The sequence below is a fragment of the Hibiscus syriacus genome, unplaced genomic scaffold (genome assembly GCF_006381635.1).
Source record: "Hibiscus syriacus cultivar Baekdansim isolate YM2019G1 unplaced genomic scaffold, ASM638163v2 tig00110547_pilon, whole genome shotgun sequence".
Lineage (NCBI taxonomy): Eukaryota > Viridiplantae > Streptophyta > Magnoliopsida > Malvales > Malvaceae > Hibiscus > Hibiscus syriacus.
The window spans coordinates 12,276-32,536 of record NW_024062774.1 but is presented as its reverse complement, the minus strand read 5'-3'; the positions used below and the strand labels follow the sequence as shown (position 1 = coordinate 32,536).

Below are 20,261 nucleotides of genomic sequence, written 5' to 3'. Positions count from 1 at the left end.
CCATGGAGAATGTCCCCCCACTTCAATACATGCATATATATATATATATAAACAAAACATATATATTTAAATTTATTATGATACATTAATATTATATGTTATGCGTGTTAAGATCATAATTTAATAGTCCAAATTCAAATCTAATTTAATAATTAAGGACACACGGCCCTGCACTCTGTCTCTACTAGGTGAACTTTGGCAACCTAAAAGAATTTCCAGCAGAGAAAAAGCAAAGCCTGTATGAGAAACATAATCTTTTTTATATTGATTATACAACAATCAATAATACGGGGGATGTATGAGATTTGAGGACCAATACTGAAAGAATAATTCATTTATGTCGACCGGCATAAATAAATCTAGTGCACATTCCTAAGAATGAAAGTAATCAGTTGCAAATATTGATGATGAAACCTACCAGAATTATGGCAAGAAACCCTTCTTTCAAAATTGTTGTTGCTTCCTTCTTGACTGATTTATATTGGCTGTGATGTTCTGATCTGTGACTTAATGTTATCAGTCGGAAGTTGTGCAGATGCATCTGGCAATACTACTCCAGTCATGGTTTGGTACTGAGAAGGCATGTTGGCGGGTGCCAGAGGCTGAGTGTAATACATCTGAGCATGAGCTGGATCAGTGATTTCATAAGCATATTGGGCAGTTGCGACAGAAGTAGGTGCAACAGATTGGGAAGGATGATGAACCTGCGAGTAACCCACATATTGTTGCTGATGCCGACTGTTTTGCACTTGAACCAACTGCTGGTTACCGGTATTTGATGTTCTGTATAGGCCGGTGGAAGCAGTCATTTCAGGTTTGGCAAGAGGAGCATTTCTCATAGGGTTGTATGCTACATGAGTGGGAGCCATTGTAGGATTGGAAGGAGTCTGCGGACAGCTTGAAGGGATTCCCGAAGGGCTTCACCAATGCTAGGTTGCTGGACAGGCATGCTGTAAGTTTGGGGCTGCCTTGCAGACACATAATAAAATTGTCTGCTTTGTCTTTCCATTTTTTTAATTTCTCTTTTGGTTTTCAGTTTCGTGTTTACCCATTATCTGCTTTGTCTTAGAATGTTGTGCTCCATGTTGGCTACGGTCTCACCAGGTTTTTTTTTTTTCTTTACTATTTTAAAAACCAACAAAGCAACCAACTTTTTAATCAAAATAATATGCTTAGAATTTTAAAATTATAAGAGTTTTAATTTTTTAAAATATTTTATAAAATTTATCATTTATTTTTCTAAAAAAATTATCGTCCATAACATTCTTAAAATATAAACATAATAATTTATGATATATGATATTTTTTTTATAAAACTAGAGTAAGTATAAAATAATATATTTTAAAGATAACTTTCAATCTGCTCACACCTCTGACATTCAAGATGCTCAATAATTTATTTACCACGGAGACTACTTGATTTATACATGACATATGATTTCTAAATATTACATTAACGTCATGTATTTGTACGGAGATGCATTCATCGTCATATTTATCATTTTTAATGTTTTATAAATTTGTATATTTATAATGTATTATAATTTATTTTTATTTTATTTTAATTACTTTATATATTAGTATTTAATGTTCTTTGGTTGCGTTCTCAGTTTCCTCTGTCTTGTTCTAATATTAATTTAGATTGATACATATTATACATGGTTTTTGTAGGAGAGTCTATTAACGGAGAGTTTTACATACACAGTGACTCAAAATTGAAATATACTTAAACGATATCAGATTGTTTACTACTTGAACTGGTCCCGTTGGTAGCATTTAATTTTTGAATCAATCAACTTTAATTTATCACATCAAATTTAATTATTTATTTAAATATTAATTAAAAAAAATAAAATTATTTATAAAATTAAAAATTGTATTATCAATATAAATGATAATTTTATATATTAAATGATACTTTTATATAATTTAATATCACATTATATCTAAAAATGATACGTAGAACTGTAGAAACGAGAGTTAAATACTTTAAAAAAATAATATAATAAATTATGTGATAATAAGATAATATTTGATAATAAGATAATATATTTACAATAACATTTTAATTATGTTATATATTTGTTATAACTTTTAAAAAACCAATATAGTTGTTATTGAACTTATAAATTATCATTACATAAAATATATTTACAACTCCAATGTAAATATAATAAATTCTAATATTTAAAAAATTAAACTCAAACATGATTGAATGTGTAATAACTTAAATAAAAGCTTAGGGTTAGTTTAAACCTTACATAAAATATATTTAAAATATTTGTTATTATTATTTTACTTTGGATAATTAATTAATTATTCACAAAATCCTATCCCTCGTAACATTATTATGGAAGCAAAGCAAAGTATGGAAGCGTCCTTTTTCCTCCGCTGCCCTTTACAATAACAACACCAACTAAAAAACTGCATAAATGAACCGCCACCTGCCTATTTCATTTCATTTGAAAGCCAAACCCATCTCTCACTCGTTTAATGCCTCGTATTTCCATCCCTTTCTCGGGAAAATTCTGAAGTCTCCAGGGAAAAAACATATTACTTATTATACATACAGCATTACGGTTACGTATATGTGTGCTTACCATACGGTAAGTTTGCGTTCGCTTTTACTTTTGCTTTGATTTGATTTGACCTTTAATGGCTTCCTTATCTCATCTTTTTCTATTTCTTGCTTTGAAGTTGGGAAGATGAAGATTCCTCGCTTTTTTTTTTTCCTTTTCTTTTTCTTTGCTTAATTACTATTAATCGTATGCCGCCATGTTTGTTCCCACAATACACCTCACTTCCAGTAAAACTGTAGATTCCATGCTTCGTTGGTGTTTGAAACTTTGAATCTCCGTACACGTTAATCTCTGCGTTTTGTTTTCAGTCCGTCATGGCTTGGAAAAAACTGGGTTCGCTTTTCTCTTTTCTCAATTTCCAGCGTATTTTGCAGGTTTGTTTCTTATGATTACCGACACTAATTTTCAGCAGCATGTAATTCTTTGTTTCTTTTGTTCCTAATTCCATCTTCAAACTTTCTTCGAATAATTTTGCATGATTTGCTTATTTTGGATAAAATAGTCATTCAATTATATATTTGGTAATAAATGGCTCACTTTTTAGAAGAATCACAATTACACCATTTAAATAAAATATTGTTACAAATATATAAAAATATTAGATAGAATAACAATGTTACATGACAAAATAATAATTTTTTATTGATTATCATCATTGACATATTTATAATAATATTTTAAGTAAGTGATATGTTTGTACTTTTTTTAAAAAAAATTAACTAAATGACTTGTCTTGATTTTCTACATTAGTTATTTTGAATTATTTATTCCTTTATTGATTTTGATCTTTTTCTTTTCTGTTTTTGTATCTATTTCATGTTTACACTAAATCACGGCCTTCCTTTTATTTGGAAAGTGTTAGGTGTGTGAGATACATTCCTCAATCCTCACATGATACAACAAAATATGTTTTCCACAAATAATGTTATTTACATGTTAATATTTAATTAAAAAATATTAATTTCACAGCATTTTTAATGTTATATGATTAAGTAAAACATTTTTGTGACTGTCTTTCTTAGTGCTCATATGACATATCTAGTGTAAAATTTGATTAATGTTTTATAAAACATATATTGAAAAAACCCAAGTTTTAAAACGTGTCTAATTGAATTATGTGCTGCACCATCAGCGGCGGCGACAACAACAGCAGCAGGAGCCGCCGCCGTTGCAGTTGGGGGCCGCCCAGCGCGGCAGACACCCGATCAAAACACACGGAGCCAAAGTGGCAAGGAACCATTTACATGATTGGCTAATATTAATGCTTCTGGTTATAATAGAGGTTGGTTTGTTCGTCATCCATCCATTTTATCGCTTTGTTGGAAAGGATATGATGACTGATCTCAAGTATCCCATGAAAGACAACACTGTCCCAGTCTGGGCCGTTCCTGTAAGATATTACTATCTTTTTTCGACTTATGTTATTTCGATTCAAGTGACCTATTCAGAATATTAGCCTTTCCTTATGCTGAAGAATGAACGATTATCACAATGCATGTATGTATGCATTTGAACTCAGACCATATCATAATATAAGATTTTTGAGGTCTCATATTGATTTCTACTTATCAGCAGTTGTTTTGTTTTGTATAAAATGAATGTTTACAGGATTCATTTACCTCTGTTTGATTCAGATTTTCTCGGTTTTGTTACCAATCTGTGTCTTCATCTTCGTGTATTTCCGGAGGAGAGATGTTTATGACCTGCACCACAGCGTTTTAGGTAATAGCCATTTGCTTTAAGAATTCATAAATCAAAATATTGTATCAGTAACAGGTTGTCATTATGTCGAAGGGCAGGCCTGTTGTTTGCTGTACTGATTACTTCCGTGATGACGGATGCAATTAAAGATGCAGTGGGTCGGCCACGACCAGATTTTTTCTGGCGTTGTTTTCCAGACGGAAAAGATGTATGAATCTTTTGGTTTAACAAATATTTTTAAAAGATGATAGACGTTTTTGCGTTAATCTCGTCAGGTTTATGATAGATGGGGTAACGTTGTATGTCATGGAAACAAAGCCGACATAAAAGAAGGACACAAGAGCTTCCCAAGCGGTCATGCATCGTGTAAGTATTTTTTATGCTCATACATATTGAGCAGAATCATGTATACATATGAAGTCCAATACTGGGAACATGGAGTGCAGGGTCATTTGCAGGGTTAGGTTTTCTGTCACTGTACTTATCAGGGAAAGTGAAAGTATTTGATCGGAAAGGGCATATAGCAAAACTTTGCATCATTTTGCTTCCCCTGCTCGCTGCATCACTAGTGGCCATTTCTCGAGTTGATGACTATTGGCACCATTGGAACGATGTCTTCGCTGGTGGTTTTATAGGTATTTTTCTCTCTTCTATATCATATTAACTCCGTCCATCCATTAAGAACTTAGACTACATTGGAATTGTTGAATTGTTACAGGCCTTGTGGTGGCTGCATTTTGCTACCGGCAGTTCTTCCCCAACCCATACGATGATGATGGTAAAAGCTTCAAGCTTCCTCGTTATTTCTTGCAGTAATGCTAATTGCATTCTTGAAGGATTCATGTCCGACTCAGGTGGTGTGTTTTACAGGATGGGGGCCTTATGCTTATTTTGATGCACTGTTGGAGGAATCGTTAAATGAGAATGGGGATGACGCTGCTCTAACCACTAATGCACTCACTACCCAAACTATGGAGGTTCCTGTTGTAAATCAACCACAATTGAATTATGGCTCAATTTCAAGATTAGATGATATAGAACTAGGAAGAACGTGAACCACAAGGTTAGAAAAGAATTGTGTATTTTAAAGGATTGTATAAATAGAATTGAGTATGTGACTAGGATTGTATAAACATATTTGATCATAGTGTTGGATTCATGACGTGTGCACGTATTGATATGCAAATAAATATGTGATCATATAAGTAGTGTTTTTAAAATATAGGGTAAACTATACTAATGGTCCACTTTGTTTTTGGTCTTATCGAATGTGGTCACTGGTTCAAAAATTAAATGTGTTTAAATTTCAAGAAAAATCCACGTTTTTCTTCTCAGGCGTATACCAACTGCCACATCCGATACTGACTCCATGCACCTTCCCGTCTTCAAGCTTGGCCTCGGCGGGAAAATCCTTATCAATCGTCCCAGCACCAATCGTAGCCACCCAAGGAGCTAGCTTCATTGGTGATAGTGAATCCACTGGGACCGCCGTTCCCGGCGGTGGCCGAAACAAATATCCCCATATCAGTAGCACTGAAAGCACCGATGGCAAAGACTGTTTAGATGTAATTTATTTTTTTTCAAAATTCTAAACATATATTAAAATGTTTTAAAAAAGATAATAGAGAATTTTAAAAATTCAGAATTCATATAAATTCTATGGCAAATTAAAATTTAAATAATTGAAAATTGTTGTTCAAATTTTGCTTGGAAAAATATATCAATAATTATGTGTATATTTTCCTATATATTTCTTTCTTGTTTTCAATACCAGAGTTGTTTAATCATTACTTTTTTTTCTCTCATAAATCAAAATAACATTTCTTTTTTTTATTAATATAGGGTTACAAGTGGTAATATGTTTTAAATATTCTCAATTATTTAATAATAAAAGCTCAAATATCATGCTGTCTCTGGTACTCGAATCTAAAACTTTTAAGGATAATAATTTGTCAAGCCTTAAACTTCTAAGAATATCTCTTAATCCATCGAGATTGTTTAGTTCGTGTTAATAACATTTCTTTAGAAAAAAATAAGTTTCATCAGTGAAAAAAATAATGTTCTTATATAACATGCTTTAAACAACAAATAATTCATACTCCCATGAAATCTATACCTTCGAAAATCGAACTTAGCATGACCTTACACGGATGTTTTAATATAAGGACTAATCACAAAGCTTAATTATTCATTAAAGTAGTATGTACTCATAAAATGATACTCACTTGTACTTTTAAACAAACAAAATTCCACCAAAAGTGAGTTATTTCCTTTGCCTCACTCTACCAATTTACCCTTATCTTACCTTGAAAGATCCTTCTTGATTTGCACCTTTAGAAGCTTCAACACAATACATATGTAACATATGTTACTCAAATTATCTTATGAACTTCCTTTTATTATATCTTAATAAAAGGTAGATTTGATGATTAATATTTAATAATAATTCAATATCATCATGGATCATATTTTGATATCAAATTTTTTGAGGTATCACACAAACTCTCATGTTATGTTATATTTAGCTGACCTTTTTTCCCATTTATAATGGGGTAAGGGGGAGGTAGGGTAGTAGGTTGCCCCCAATGCTAGGTTGAGAGCAACTTCCGTGGAAGACCTCCAGCAATTATGAATTGCCCACCGTGGGACACGATAAACTCTCATGTTATGTTGATATTCCTTTTATCATTGATCGTTTATCAGGTTCCAAGATCTAAGTAAAAAATTCAGTAAATTATGTTTTTAAAATTCATCTCTTCTTCAAGTAAAACCTTATTTCAATATTTAAAGTGATGTATGTAATTTTTTATTTGAATCACACACCTTGATCTTTTGATTTTAAGACTAAAATAATTCTTCTTTTGCTCCTTTAGAATATTATATAATATAAACATACATACTTCTATATTAGAGTCTAACTTCTTAACATTTTTGTCCATTATACGCGCAGATCACATAGATAGGACAAATATAAAAAACTTTAAATATAAATACCTTTAGTAAAATTAATAATTAATTAAAGAAAATTTAGATTTTAAGATGAATACGTACCCACTACTACATATATGTAGATCCGTCACTACTACATATATGCGTATATAGTTGATGTTCATTGAAAATTTTAAAAACAATCAGAAATAAACCTTAATTTAATTTAAAATTTCCCCCAAAAATTCTCAATCGAATTTTGTATAATTGTGTTATTTGCAGCCGTCATTCATAGCAACCATATGACCACGTGGCAGGATGCTATTGGTATGGTTCTGGATCACTCATCATGGGAACCGAAACGCCCAAACCAAACAGTTCCACATGCACGATGGATAACGTTGGCGGGTCCCACAGAGGATAACGTGTTAGTTCCACGTCAGCATAAAGTTCACGCCCTCGTTGCACACGTCAGCCAAACAAAGCACCAAGCAGGCAAGATAATAGGAAGAAAAAAAAAAGGCGAAAAACCAAATCAAAACAGAAAGAAATGTGAAGGTAAACGAGAACTCAATCAAAAGCTAACCACTTTTTTTTTTAAATCTTATTTTCAGTTTTCTCGGAACTTTTCTAGTTTCTTGCTTTTTTTTTCTCGGGAAACAAACGCAAAGGTACGTGTGCATCGTTCATATTGGATATGTTAACTTTTCGATCTTTGTATCTTAGATCTCTTTTGTTTATTCATAATTCGATTGTTTTTTTTCTTTTTTAATTTTTAAAAGTTACTTGGTTGTTGAGAATTCCTCAGACCGAAAAAAAAAGAGTTGCACGAGAAGGAATAATTCTAATTAGTTTCTGCTGAATTTGTCGTGCTAGCGATTTTAATTTATTATTATTTTTTTCGTTTTACAGTTTGAACTGATAGAAATTAAGGGTTTGTTTTTCTTTCCTTTCTCTTAAGAAAGTCCAAAATTTTGTATACTATGTAATCTACGTTTGGTTTCTAAATCAGATTTCCAAGCATGTGTGAGTGTCGGATAAGGATATATGTTCGACGTGGATATATTTGATTTCGATAAGATTTTTATATATTTAGAGAGTTTTTAAAGGATTATATTCTAATACTGAGAACTTGAAAAAAATGAAGAGTCCGACGAAAGAACATACGTAGTTTAGATTTCTCAGTTATTATCATGAACTTTTGTAGATCCAGTAAAGTGGAGATGGAGATTTCTTCATCAAAAGAACATCATCATTTTGATCAATTATCAAACTTATGAATTTGAAGTGATCTTTTGAATACACATACATATACCAGAAGACACTGTTTTAATTTTGGAGCTTTGACATGGAGAAAATCTGTGAATTCTGCACAACGTCAAGACCAGTTGTTTATTGCAAATCGGATGCAGCACATCTGTGCCTTTCCTGCGATGCAAGGGTCCATTCGGCCAACGCACTTTCGAACCGGCATCTTCGTACCCTTCTATGTGACTCGTGCCGATGCCGCCCATCACATGTTTGTTGTTTCGATCACCAGATGTTCTTGTGCCGTGGTTGTGACCAAAGCATCCATGATGCTTCTTCCAGGCACCACCAGAGACGTGCAGTTAGTAGCTATTTGGGGTGCCCTTCGGCTAAGGATTTTGCAGCATTGTGGGGCTTCGAAATTAATGAATTGGATAACAGTGCTCTTCAAGACCAGTTCCTATCCAGTTCACGTGTTTCTATGAATGCCAGTGTGGTCCAACCGGGGAATTTAAGACAGTTTTGTTTCCCAATTGGAGCCTCGTCGAGTAAATCCGATGTGACTTCTCTTGCTGCCACAGTACGCAATTCCGGATCAAACAGTAAAAAAATCAAGGTTACTTGATAGGACTTACTTGCAAGTAGATCTTAGTCATTTCTCAGTATTTTTCTTTAGCTGCTATCTTGATAATCAGCTATGGTTATGCATTCACCATTGTCATTTTTTTGCCTACTTGAGAATCCCCTAATATGCTGCAAAAATATGTATTCTACAGTTAACTACCCTGAACATATCCGAATTGCTCTTGCATTCGAGTTGAAGTGATATAGATCCTAAATATTGAAAAATATACTAGATTTTGGAAAGTTTCTAACTGTTGGTTCATATGTTTTAGAATTATAACTAGTAAAAGTTCAAAGGTAGTAGAATTTTGACTAAATAAGACAAATCTATCATCTAAAAATAGAATGATTTGATAGGATTCTCACCTGCCTTTAGCATGGAGGGATTTTCATTTGCTGCTTAGGTCCTCTAGTTATTGCAGGTTATTACACTTTTTTACTGTGCTTTTGTTATTGCAGGTTGTTAAGAAAGTAAAGCAGATGAAAAACACTTCATTGATTCTGCAACAGATTCTTGACCTGGAAAAGCTTAAGCTCACTGACGGAGACAGTCGGTTATCTTTTAATGGTGGTCTAGAGCAACCTGACACATCTTCAATATTCACCTCTTCAAAAAATGTTGATAGCAATCTAGTCCAAGATATCGGTACTGATATCCACCGAAGTAACAATCCACTCGAGGAGCTGAATACGGATTTGGACAACTTATTGTCATCTTCAACTTCCAGTGTGCCTTTTTACGGAGAATCTATTTGGCTATGTAAAAGTCCGATCCGTAATAATCAGGTCCGTTCCACTGATCACAAGGTCATTGAAATAGATCATATGCATAACTGATAGAACTTTTCATTTTTCCTGAAATACCAATATTCCAATCTTTGTGTTAAATGTGTTTCTTAATCGAAATCCGCAGCTATGGTCTCAAAATATGCAAGATCTTGGTGTTTGTGAAGACACATTTTGCCAAGATGATTTTAACATGCCTGATATTGATTTATCTTTCCGCAACTTTGAGGACCTCTTTGGTGTTGATCGAGACCAAACCAGGGGATCGCTTGCTAATAAAGATGTTCCAAGCTCATCTATGAAGGAGATGACCATCAACAACTCGGATAATGTTAATGCAATGTCTATTGAGGTTAGGTTCATGGCACTTCTTTCATCCTATGACTTCATAATACATATATGGAGATATGATCTCCGAATCCAATATTCGTGACCATCATATGAATATAGAGATATGATCTTCAAAGGTTCTTCTAATCCGAAATTTGATCATACGCATGTAAGACAACATAGAAACTCACCTTTGAGTCTGAGTAACATTGGATATTAAAATGGATTTCATCGAATTACAATTCATTCATAACTTCCAGGGAATCAACACTTCTGATTGCACAACTCAACCATCTTATTCCGCAACATCGACTGTTTCAAGGTTCAGTGCTGATACCAGCTCTCCTGACTTTCTTGATAATGGAGTTTCACCTATCACAGATGGGGAAGCTTCATGCATTTCAACTGACTTAGATAACTTTCATTCAGAAGCCAGAGAAAATGCCATGATGAGGTACAAAGAGAAGAAGAAAGCTCGACTGTGAGTATCAATTTTCCCTTTTTCCTTGCAGATTTTATCTGTTATTCAGGTTCGGGTGTGATACAAGTAAGCGTTTGGAGTATCTTTTAGAGATACTAATGTCTTGGTGCACATGGAACATGAGTATTTAAAAGAAAAAAAGTTGGAGCAACATAGCTTAAGGTTCTCATGTTAGATACATGTTATATATATATATATATATATATTGGAGTATCTTTTATTATTGTTTCTTATAGTGTTTGAATGTTGTTCAGGCATGAAAGACAAATGAATTGTGCATCCCGGAAAGGTAAAGCTGATGCAGAGAAGAGTGTAAAAGGGCGAATTCTGACGACCGAGGACTATGATTCTGATCATCCAAATGTGACAAAGAGCTATTAATTCCACTGTATATATGTATGTATTATATATTATCAGTTCCAGATCCTGTAAGTACCACTTGCTACTCAATCTTCTATTTAAAACTCAACCAATTCTTTCACCTCCATCTGTTCATAATTTCTATCGTCGTAGCAGAAACAAAAATGGGCCTTTTTCTATTAATGAAACCAATGTCATATATATGGTTTACATCTATGTTATTGGATTCGGGCTTAAGTATCGAATATGAGTGCATGTGTTAGTTGGGGGTATCTGTAGGATGAGAAATGCCTTCATCTTTGAAGGCACTATGGAGGACCCTATTGGCTCATGGGTGAACAATTATCTAAAGTCTCAAGTCAATTAGATCAACTGATAATTGATAAATACGAGACTTAAACCGCACCATGACTATGATTAAAATTTAATTGCTCTTGGTGTAAACATTACAACTTTTGTGACTTCCCCTCTAAATCGTATGAACCACCCACAGGGTGTTCCTCACACCTTTTAAGAGTTGAAAGTTAAAATTTTAGACTAAAATCTCGCAAAGATACCCTTGAGCACAATATCAACTATTAATAAAAATTCTAAACAATTATTTGGTGTTTTAAAATCCTCTCTTAAAAAAAATCAAACAATTAAATTCATTAAGTGATCTCAGTGATAATAGAAAACTTATTATTTTCTCTATTAATAAAAAATATTATTATTCTTAAAAAAATTGGGTTCGAACAACAATGTACGTTGTCAAAAACTAATAAGAATTTAAATAAATACTACTTTTTAATTATATATTTTTTAAAAAAATTAGTAATTCCAATATAATACATAGATCGTATATAATTATCCCAAAAAGAAAACACACGAAACAACCGGGCGCAATTTGTGTCAAGGAGACCAGAAATATTATAAGTTTCTGGGCCAAAGTGGGACTTTTATGATTAAAAGTTAGAAGTGAGATATAACTTTAGAGATGGACAAAAAAAATACATTTTTATTAACCAAGGTCTTAAATTTAATTATTAATTCATTGGATGGGTTAATTATGAAAATTTCATATAAACTTGATTACACGTATACCTCCGAAACGATTAATGCAAAGTAATGCAAAGAAAGCACCTTATATTATGTAAAGAAAATACTAACAGTTAGGCATGCTGGTCCTCATACCTGTCTTCCTTAATTTGTCGAAAAATAAATAAGCAGAAGCATAACATGTGCTGCAACATGCAAACTCGGGCTGACTTAACTCAATAAATTATTTTACTAGTTGAGTCCAATATGAAGAGCCAACCACTAATCTTATTCTATGCGATAAGTTGAAATGAGGATGCTCATAAAGCTAAAGTGGGAGCGATTTGGAAGTTGAGATTCCAAAGGTCGAACTTTCCATTGACAAAATCGTAGTGTGCGCCTTTCAACGTAAGGGTTTTCTTCACCAATGCCTCTCTAACAAATGGATACGTCAATAGGTTCCCCAGAGATACATTCACCGATTCCTGCATTTGGTTTAACAGCACTAATATTACACATAATGATACGAATAAGCCATACTACAAATATGTAGTCTCAACCAACAGTTCGTGAATCGTTTGATGGGAAGTTTTTTTATGTTCATTTATTTATTAAACGAACGAACATGAATAAGAATTTTTGTTCGTTTAATTAAATGAACAAGGACGTATTCGCTCATTTACATTCGTGAACGTTCCGTAATATGTTCGTTTATGCTCATTTATGCATCTTTTGTCGTACTCGAACAAGTTAACCATGAAATTGTAGCTTACGTTGATAAATTTTATGTGGTTATTGCTATTGTAGTTTGTGTCCATTTGTGTTCGTTTAACGAACGGACACGAACCAACACAAATAAGTTACATCCCTCGTACGTGTTCGTTTAGCTTGTTTACATGCCCATAAATATGTTTCCGATTGTAAACATTAGTAATAATGTAGACGTAAATCTCACCTTCTCGCAGTGGTCGCATAGTTCTTGGAAACTCATCTCATGGAATTCGGATTTCACCTTGGTCTTCGCAGATACACAGATGCTAACCCATTCTTCTATAAAATCACTGCAACGTTCACATAAATAAACCTTTCAGTTGTATTCAGCTATAACAGATATTGATAAATTGGTATGGGAGATAACCGATATCGTAAAATAACAATTATAATATCGTACTGCAATTGCTGTTTTGTATATGGTAATATTTATAAACGTCTTACCTAGCAGTGGTTCCATCATCTGGGATAGACATGAGCCCTTTGATACCTCCACAGCAACTGTGCCCAATAACCACAATATTCAGATATGAATATAAAATATATTATTTTTTAAAAATATATAAAAATATGCATACATTTATTATATATGCTTATGCATATAGGTTCAAATAGGACAAACTAATTATCCAATAGAAAATCATGCTTATAAAGTAAAACTATACAATTATCATATATTATTATTAATTCACCTTTAGATGCAGGACTGCATATTCAATAGCAGCACCAGCTCCGGTGTATTTTTTCTACAGTGAACAACACAAATCAAGACAATAAGTCTATAAAATCAATGGATTAAATTTCAAAGAAAAAAAAATATTTAATTGTTGATTGAATAACTTGCAACCAGTGTCCACTAGTTAAATTAACCCATAATTATACTTTATTATAAACTGTTTTGAGCCAAATTAACATATTTAAGAAATTAATAATGTAGAATTAGGCTAACCTTGTCATATGTAGGGACCATGCTGGCAATGTTTCGAGCCATAAAAGCTTCCCCTGGTTGGAAATCCAGGATGTGGGAAGGGCACACACGAGAGTCCGAGCATGCAAATACCATATACTGAAAGTAAAAAATATTAATCATTCTTAAACAATGATAAGGGACAGATACAAAATTTTACAATAAGAGAGGCGAACTTAAACTTTTAGAATTTTAAAGACAAACTTGAACTTATAAAATTTTAGAACGAAAATATATTTTTAATAAAAAATACATAAAAAAAAATTTAAAATATATAGTTATTTTAAATTTGGCGACATCCATTTCCAACTCATAACTGCTTAATTTGAAATCGGAATCTCTATAGAAAATAATATCTTTTCCGATTAAAATAAAAATCGTTTGATGGGTTCATATAAAATATTTTTTTGATTAAATATATAAAGTAATTTTAAATGTATTTATATCCAACATTTACTAGCAAATACGAATCAAATAACCCGAAGCGACTTTTCCACAAACATGTTGAGTGCACAAAAAGACAAGAAAACACCTCATAGAACCCACTGAGATTTCACTTTAATTTGTCAAACTCTTCTTTATCCGGAAGAGAAAGAGACAGATCACTCTTTTCCTTCCCCTTTACCACCATTCCAAAAGAGTGCAAACTATAGCCATACACGCCACCATTCTGAGTTAGCATATTCTGGGTTCAAACCGTAATGCATTGTTGTACTTGAAAATGGAATAATTCCATTAAGAAAGTACAAATCTATGGTAAAAATAATATCTGATAGGACAGCGTAAATCACTGAAAATCAATTCAAATTGAGTGCTAGCCGGGTATTTAATAAACCCAAATGGTTGAAAAATATAAACGAGAGAACGAAGGGAAAAAAATTATCCACGAACCTTGGGGCTTTGGCCTTTGGCCTTTGGCAAGCGTACCGTATAGTTCAGATTTTTTACTGAAAAAAAGAAGCAGCCAAACAGATTCATATTAAGCTAATTATAATTCATTTTCAAGGGGGGGGGGGGGGAAAGGCAGGCAGCCATTTTCTCAATCCAGCCTCACATAGTTTGCACCTTTAGGTGCAACCACCCAACCATTTTTCTAGCCACCTCTTCCATATAAACTTTCTTCATAATAACAATAATAATAACATAAAATCATTTAAAAACAATAATAATGACATTATTAAAATATTAATATATCACGTAGATGATATTTAATGAATATAGTGATTGATATTTCTGTAATTTATTATAGTGAAAAATATCATTACATACAGCAATTCTAAAATCAATTTTAGATTAATCATTAATAATAACAACTTTTTGACATAACTTATATATAGCAATTTTGAACATGATACGTATATAAACATCAAAATAATATAATAACCATAATACATTTAAATATAATTTAATCTACATTTCGGTTTTTAATTAATTTACTAATTTGTATTTATTATATCACAACAAAAGAACGTGATAAACACATTAAGGAATTGAAAACAAGAATGGACTACTGGGGAAAAAAGTTGCATAACATTAAATACAAAGAGAATAACCCAAATCGATACGGTGTGAAAGACACATAGAACTTCCAGTTTTCTTTCTTTCTTTTTTTCATTAATTTTTGAAGTAAAAAATAAATGCCATAACTCATAGCGTGATAATTTTATAATTTTAGCTAATGAACGCAGATTAATGTTAATTTATCCAAAATCGGTGTGAATGGATTATACATACACATGGTTTCAAAAAACTTTCGAAAACGCGATTTCGTCCATGATATAGTGGTTTCGTCGCCGTCCGAGTTACCCGCTATACCCGTAATAACGCCCAATAATACCCGCGACGGCCACAATAACACCCGTGATGACCACAATCACAATAAATTCAAAATGACTAAAAACGCGATCGCGACCGCGATTTAAACCATGTACATACGTATAAACATAGTAGCAGTAAATTTATAAACGTACTCGAATTTTTCTGTCTTGAAATGAGTGAAACCGGTTTTGATCCGGTTATCCGCGTCAGAACTCCCAGCTGCCTCTAAATCGGCCGTTATCTGCTTGATTTTCGAGGCAGCAACACTTCCGAGATCAGCTTTTTCACTGCAACCGAGGACGGTACACGACGGATAAGGACGACAATTATTGATGAAATAACTGTGCCAGGAAATGAAATCCTCGGCTTTTTTTCTGTTCAAACAAAAAAATGTTAAAATCAAAGAATAGCCTGTAATAATACCTGAGAAGCTTTGACAAAGCTGCAATCGCCTCCTCGTACTCGCTTCCCATATCTTCTTCCTTGAAAAACACAATAATAGTAACATAAAAAATAATTAATCATCGTGATCAAAGCTCAAAATAAAACGTAAAATAATTGCCGTATATCCATTAATCTCCGAGAAAATCAAGACTCGAGATCGAGAGCAGAAGAAAAAGTAGGAAAAAGAAAAGAAAGGATTGGAAAGTGGATGAGGTGATCTGGATCGGGATCAACGCAAGAACAGAAATTGCCATGAACACTTTGGGAAAGTAAAAGAAGAAGAATCCATTATCTTTAATGATATTCTTTTCATAAAACTTTCAGAATCTGACTTTTTGTTGGACTAATGGAGATTGAATTCACCAACCTGGTAAGTTGATAGTTCACTCTTCTTCTATTTGTTTGCTTCTTTGACGAAATCTGTATTAGTTTATACCTTTCTGCTACAGATTTGCGCTCTATTTCTAGAGGTATATATTAATTACCCGGCCATATAAAATAAACTGTTGTTGAAAGAAAATAAAAATGCAAAGGATTTGTGGCTTTTAAGCGGTGGACGCGTTTTGTCTTGAGCTTTATTTGTGGCAAGTGCTGAAAAAATATTCTCGAGAAAATCGATTCTTCCTTTTAATTCTGCTTCAGTTTTTATTGTATTTGACTTAATTTTAATTTAATAATAGAGGAGCATATATAAAGTGAATAATATTATTTATTTAAAAGTATAAATAATTATGAAAATAATATTTATTTGAAAATTTTAATTATCAATAATATATATTTTATAAATACAATTATTTAATTCTAATATATAAAAGATATTTTCTTTAATCATTTAATAAATTTAGTTTTATTTATCTGTTTTTTAAATTGGACATAATGTAAATCATATATTGAGAGGAATAGAATGTTGAGTCTACTGCGCTTGTCGTGTACCGTAACATATCATTAAAGTGATGTATCGAAATTTACCATAAATAAATTTATCTTTATTATGTAAATATTAAAAAGAATAAATAAATTACACATTCGCAGTGTCTTCGTGAACTCGTCACAATACACATATACTTTTAATGGTGTTTGTAGCAACAAACGCTGCTATAGATTGATATACGATGATATTTTTATAAAAACGCTATTGACGTGAATTTTAGTGGCGTCTTTATAACAAACGCCGCAATAATATCCATAGTGGCATTTTGGCTTTAAAGCAGCAATTGTGGAGCACTATAGTGGCGTTTGTTCAAACAAACGCGGCAATTATCCAATCATTTATCTCACTTCTCCTTTGTCTCCACTATTACATTCCAAATCCCTAATTTTCTCTCATCTCTTTCAATCTCATCGGTCACAGTCAAAGAAGAAAAAGAACGAAACCCTGAATTACCACAATAAATATAGACAACGAAATTAGGGTTTTGATTTCCCCTCATTGTTGGCATCTTCAAAAATAACTCTAAAAGCTCTCAGCGGAAACAGCTGCTTACAGTTCCACCAAAATGGTTAATTTCTCCCTTTCCTTTGAATTTAATTTCACCCGCTTTGATTTTGTTCTGATTCTTTACTTACGATTTCAACTCACATTTCTTGTTATTTACTTCCATAGTTTTAACTTTAAGATTTCAACGCGTTTGATACTTTGATGGTGATGGTTGTTGGAGTAATGACAGATTTTGAAGCTATACAAAAATAAAGTTTTTGGAAGGGTACTAATTTGTTTCCGGCGTAACGTTTTCCTATTCGTCGGTACGCGGTAGGGCTTTGAGCGATTCAAAAAATAAAATGGCCGAGTCAAACAAAGTAAAGTTGGTTAAGTGTCCAAAGTGCGAAAGCCTTCTTCTGGAGCTTGCTGATTATTCCATTTTCCAGTGTGGTGGCTATGGTGTTGTTCTTCGAGATACCTTTTCTCCCCTATTGTTGCTTGTTTGGTTGATGAGAAAGTTGCTGAAGACAATAGAAAGCAAGTTGATTTTGAGTCACTGTCTCACTGATCCGTGTTAACCTTATTCTCACAAATTTTGAAACTTAACTGGTTTAAATTGAATAGCTAGGTATGGCGTTTAGGACTATGATATTCCTTAATCTGCATGCAGAAATTGGAACGTTTGTTTCTTAAACGAGCGTGTTCGATGAAATACTCCTTTTGAATGTGTTCCATAGTAGTTTCTAAATGGTGTTAGGTTCCATTATATTTGTTTTATTTCAAGTTATTTAATGATTTATTTGTAACCTAGTTAATAAAAGCATCAAATGAAGTTTAAATTAGAGATTAATATGACAAAGGTGTTTAAGTAATTTTACTACTTTATCGTAGACCTAGAACCAAATATGGACACGCATTCATCACAACAATCATAATAAAACAATCAAAATTCACTTATCCAAAAGGAGAATAATTAATGAGAAATAAGCATCGTGTACATGTTTATAGCTAATCACGTATGTAAAAAGAAAGAGCAAATGCGAATTTCGTTTGGAACGTAATATAAAAAAGGGAAAAGTATCCATGCATTTAAAATTCAACTTTAGTATGTATTGTATATAATAATATTACGATGATCATATAATTACATGAATAAATATGGTCCATTATATTTGCGGGAAAATCAGAGCAAGAAAATAAAGGAAGAAGAAGAATAAAACCCTAGTGCATATTCTCCACTCCTTTCTGTCTTCTATATATAGAAACAAGTAACCCTCCAAACAAACCCAAAGCCCTAAGCTTCTTAATATAATATTCTCTTAATTAAAAATGGCGAAGATGTTAACCCCAACACTCTGTGTTCTCCTTTCGGCCATTATTTTGCTGAATTTCGCTTCCACCTCAACGCCCCCACTACAATATTCGCCGAAAACGATCAGCTTCCACTGTCTCATTCCGGACAAGAAACAGCAACCAACCACCACTTGCAGGTTCCAGCAGCTGTTTTCGGATTCCGACAAAGAGAAGAAAGAGAAGGAAAAGGAAAAGATTAAGAAGGAGAAGGAGAAGGAGAAGAAAAAGAAGGAAAAACCATTGGCAGCAAGTAATACCGAGCAATCAAATACAGGAAGTTTTTGCATGATCTTTTTAACGTTTTTCTTCTATTTTTGAACCGTAGCCATTAGGCATGCTAATATAGTATTTTTTAGATATTATTGCATTTAATTTATTTTAGAAAATATTGTCTTGGTTTAGATTTAGTTTGTTTGTTGCTATAACATTATATAATCGATACAAATTTTGAGAAAAATAATTTATAAATGATATTATTTTAGATTTTGATTTCGATTTGTGTACAGATCCTTCTTTACTTCCCCTTGATTTTAAAATAATTGATTGTATTCAAAAAAATTATTAGACTGTGTGAATTTAACAGTTTTAAATTCGATTAAAATAGTGTCATATACTATTACTAATAAGTAATATTATTTTAAATTCGATTAACGTTAAATCTAAATTTATTTTTAGATAATTCTTCATTCTTTTTCTTATAAAAAAATAGGTTTTAACTCAAAAAGCATATTAAACAAATTATATTTTTCTAGAAGAGAAAAATATATTAAAAAGCGTTATACAAACATAGTTTGAGCAATAAATTCAAGGGTAAACTACATATTTAGTACCTAAATTATTGTTTTTATTCTATTTTAGTATCTATTTTTTTTTGAAATCGTACATAACATTCAGTTTTATTTCATTTTAGTACTCGCCGTTAAGAACAGTGACATTTTTTATGGGTAAATTATATTATTCATCACTCAATCATCTTCTTATTTCTAATTTGGTTACTTAAGTTTAAATATTTTCAATACAACTATTCAACTTTCAAATTCCTCTTGTTTTAACCACTATAATTTATTTTATTAATATTATTGTGACCTAACATTTTTATTATTATTTCATTAATATATAATCAAAATAAAAAAATAAATTAAAAATTATACCTAACCCAAAAATTATTCCACAAACCCTAAATCACAAATCGCTTATCCCACCCTCACGATCTCACTTTTATCGGCCTCTCTAACTCATCCCTTTTATTATTTTAATCATATATTAATAAAATAATAATTAAAAGATACCACATCATAGAAAATATATAAAATAAGTCAAAGTGATTAAAATAAGAGTAATTTAAAAGTTAAGTGATTAAATTAAAAAAATAAATGTCAAGTATGATTTTTAAAAAACTAAAAGTTTAAGTACTAAAATAGAACAAAAGTTATA

At 32.1% G+C, this 20,261-nt stretch overlaps 3 protein-coding genes across 3 annotated transcripts; 2 read left to right on the top strand and 1 right to left on the bottom strand.

The window, feature by feature from the left end:
• Positions 1–2,621: 2,621 nt before the first annotated feature.
• LOC120130394 (lipid phosphate phosphatase 2-like) lies at positions 2,622–5,347 on the top strand. The gene is made up of 8 exons (XM_039147637.1): positions 2,622–2,953; positions 3,712–3,969; positions 4,214–4,301; positions 4,379–4,488; positions 4,556–4,646; positions 4,727–4,915; positions 4,999–5,058; positions 5,151–5,347. The coding sequence occupies exons 1-8, from the start codon at positions 2,894–2,896 to the stop codon at positions 5,333–5,335; spliced, it is 1,041 nt and encodes a 346-aa protein (XP_039003568.1). The 5' UTR covers positions 2,622–2,893; the 3' UTR covers positions 5,336–5,347.
• A 2,398-nt stretch (positions 5,348–7,745) lies between these two features.
• On the top strand, positions 7,746–11,162 carry LOC120130391 (putative zinc finger protein At1g68190). The gene is made up of 6 exons (XM_039147634.1): positions 7,746–7,879; positions 8,416–9,072; positions 9,540–9,866; positions 9,994–10,218; positions 10,457–10,677; positions 10,932–11,162. The coding sequence occupies exons 2-6, from the start codon at positions 8,557–8,559 to the stop codon at positions 11,056–11,058; spliced, it is 1,416 nt and encodes a 471-aa protein (XP_039003565.1). The 5' UTR covers positions 7,746–7,879; positions 8,416–8,556; the 3' UTR covers positions 11,059–11,162.
• Positions 11,163–12,145: 983 nt separating this feature from the next.
• On the bottom strand, positions 12,146–16,446 carry LOC120130395 (carbonic anhydrase 2-like). The gene is made up of 9 exons (XM_039147638.1): positions 16,422–16,446; positions 16,034–16,092; positions 15,763–15,897; positions 14,693–14,739; positions 13,775–13,893; positions 13,513–13,571; positions 13,270–13,350; positions 13,010–13,115; positions 12,146–12,539 (listed from the first exon to the last, which is right to left on the bottom strand). The coding sequence occupies exons 2-9, from the start codon at positions 16,081–16,083 to the stop codon at positions 12,375–12,377; spliced, it is 762 nt and encodes a 253-aa protein (XP_039003569.1). The 5' UTR covers positions 16,084–16,092; positions 16,422–16,446; the 3' UTR covers positions 12,146–12,374.
• Between the last annotated feature and the right edge of the window lie 3,815 nt (positions 16,447–20,261).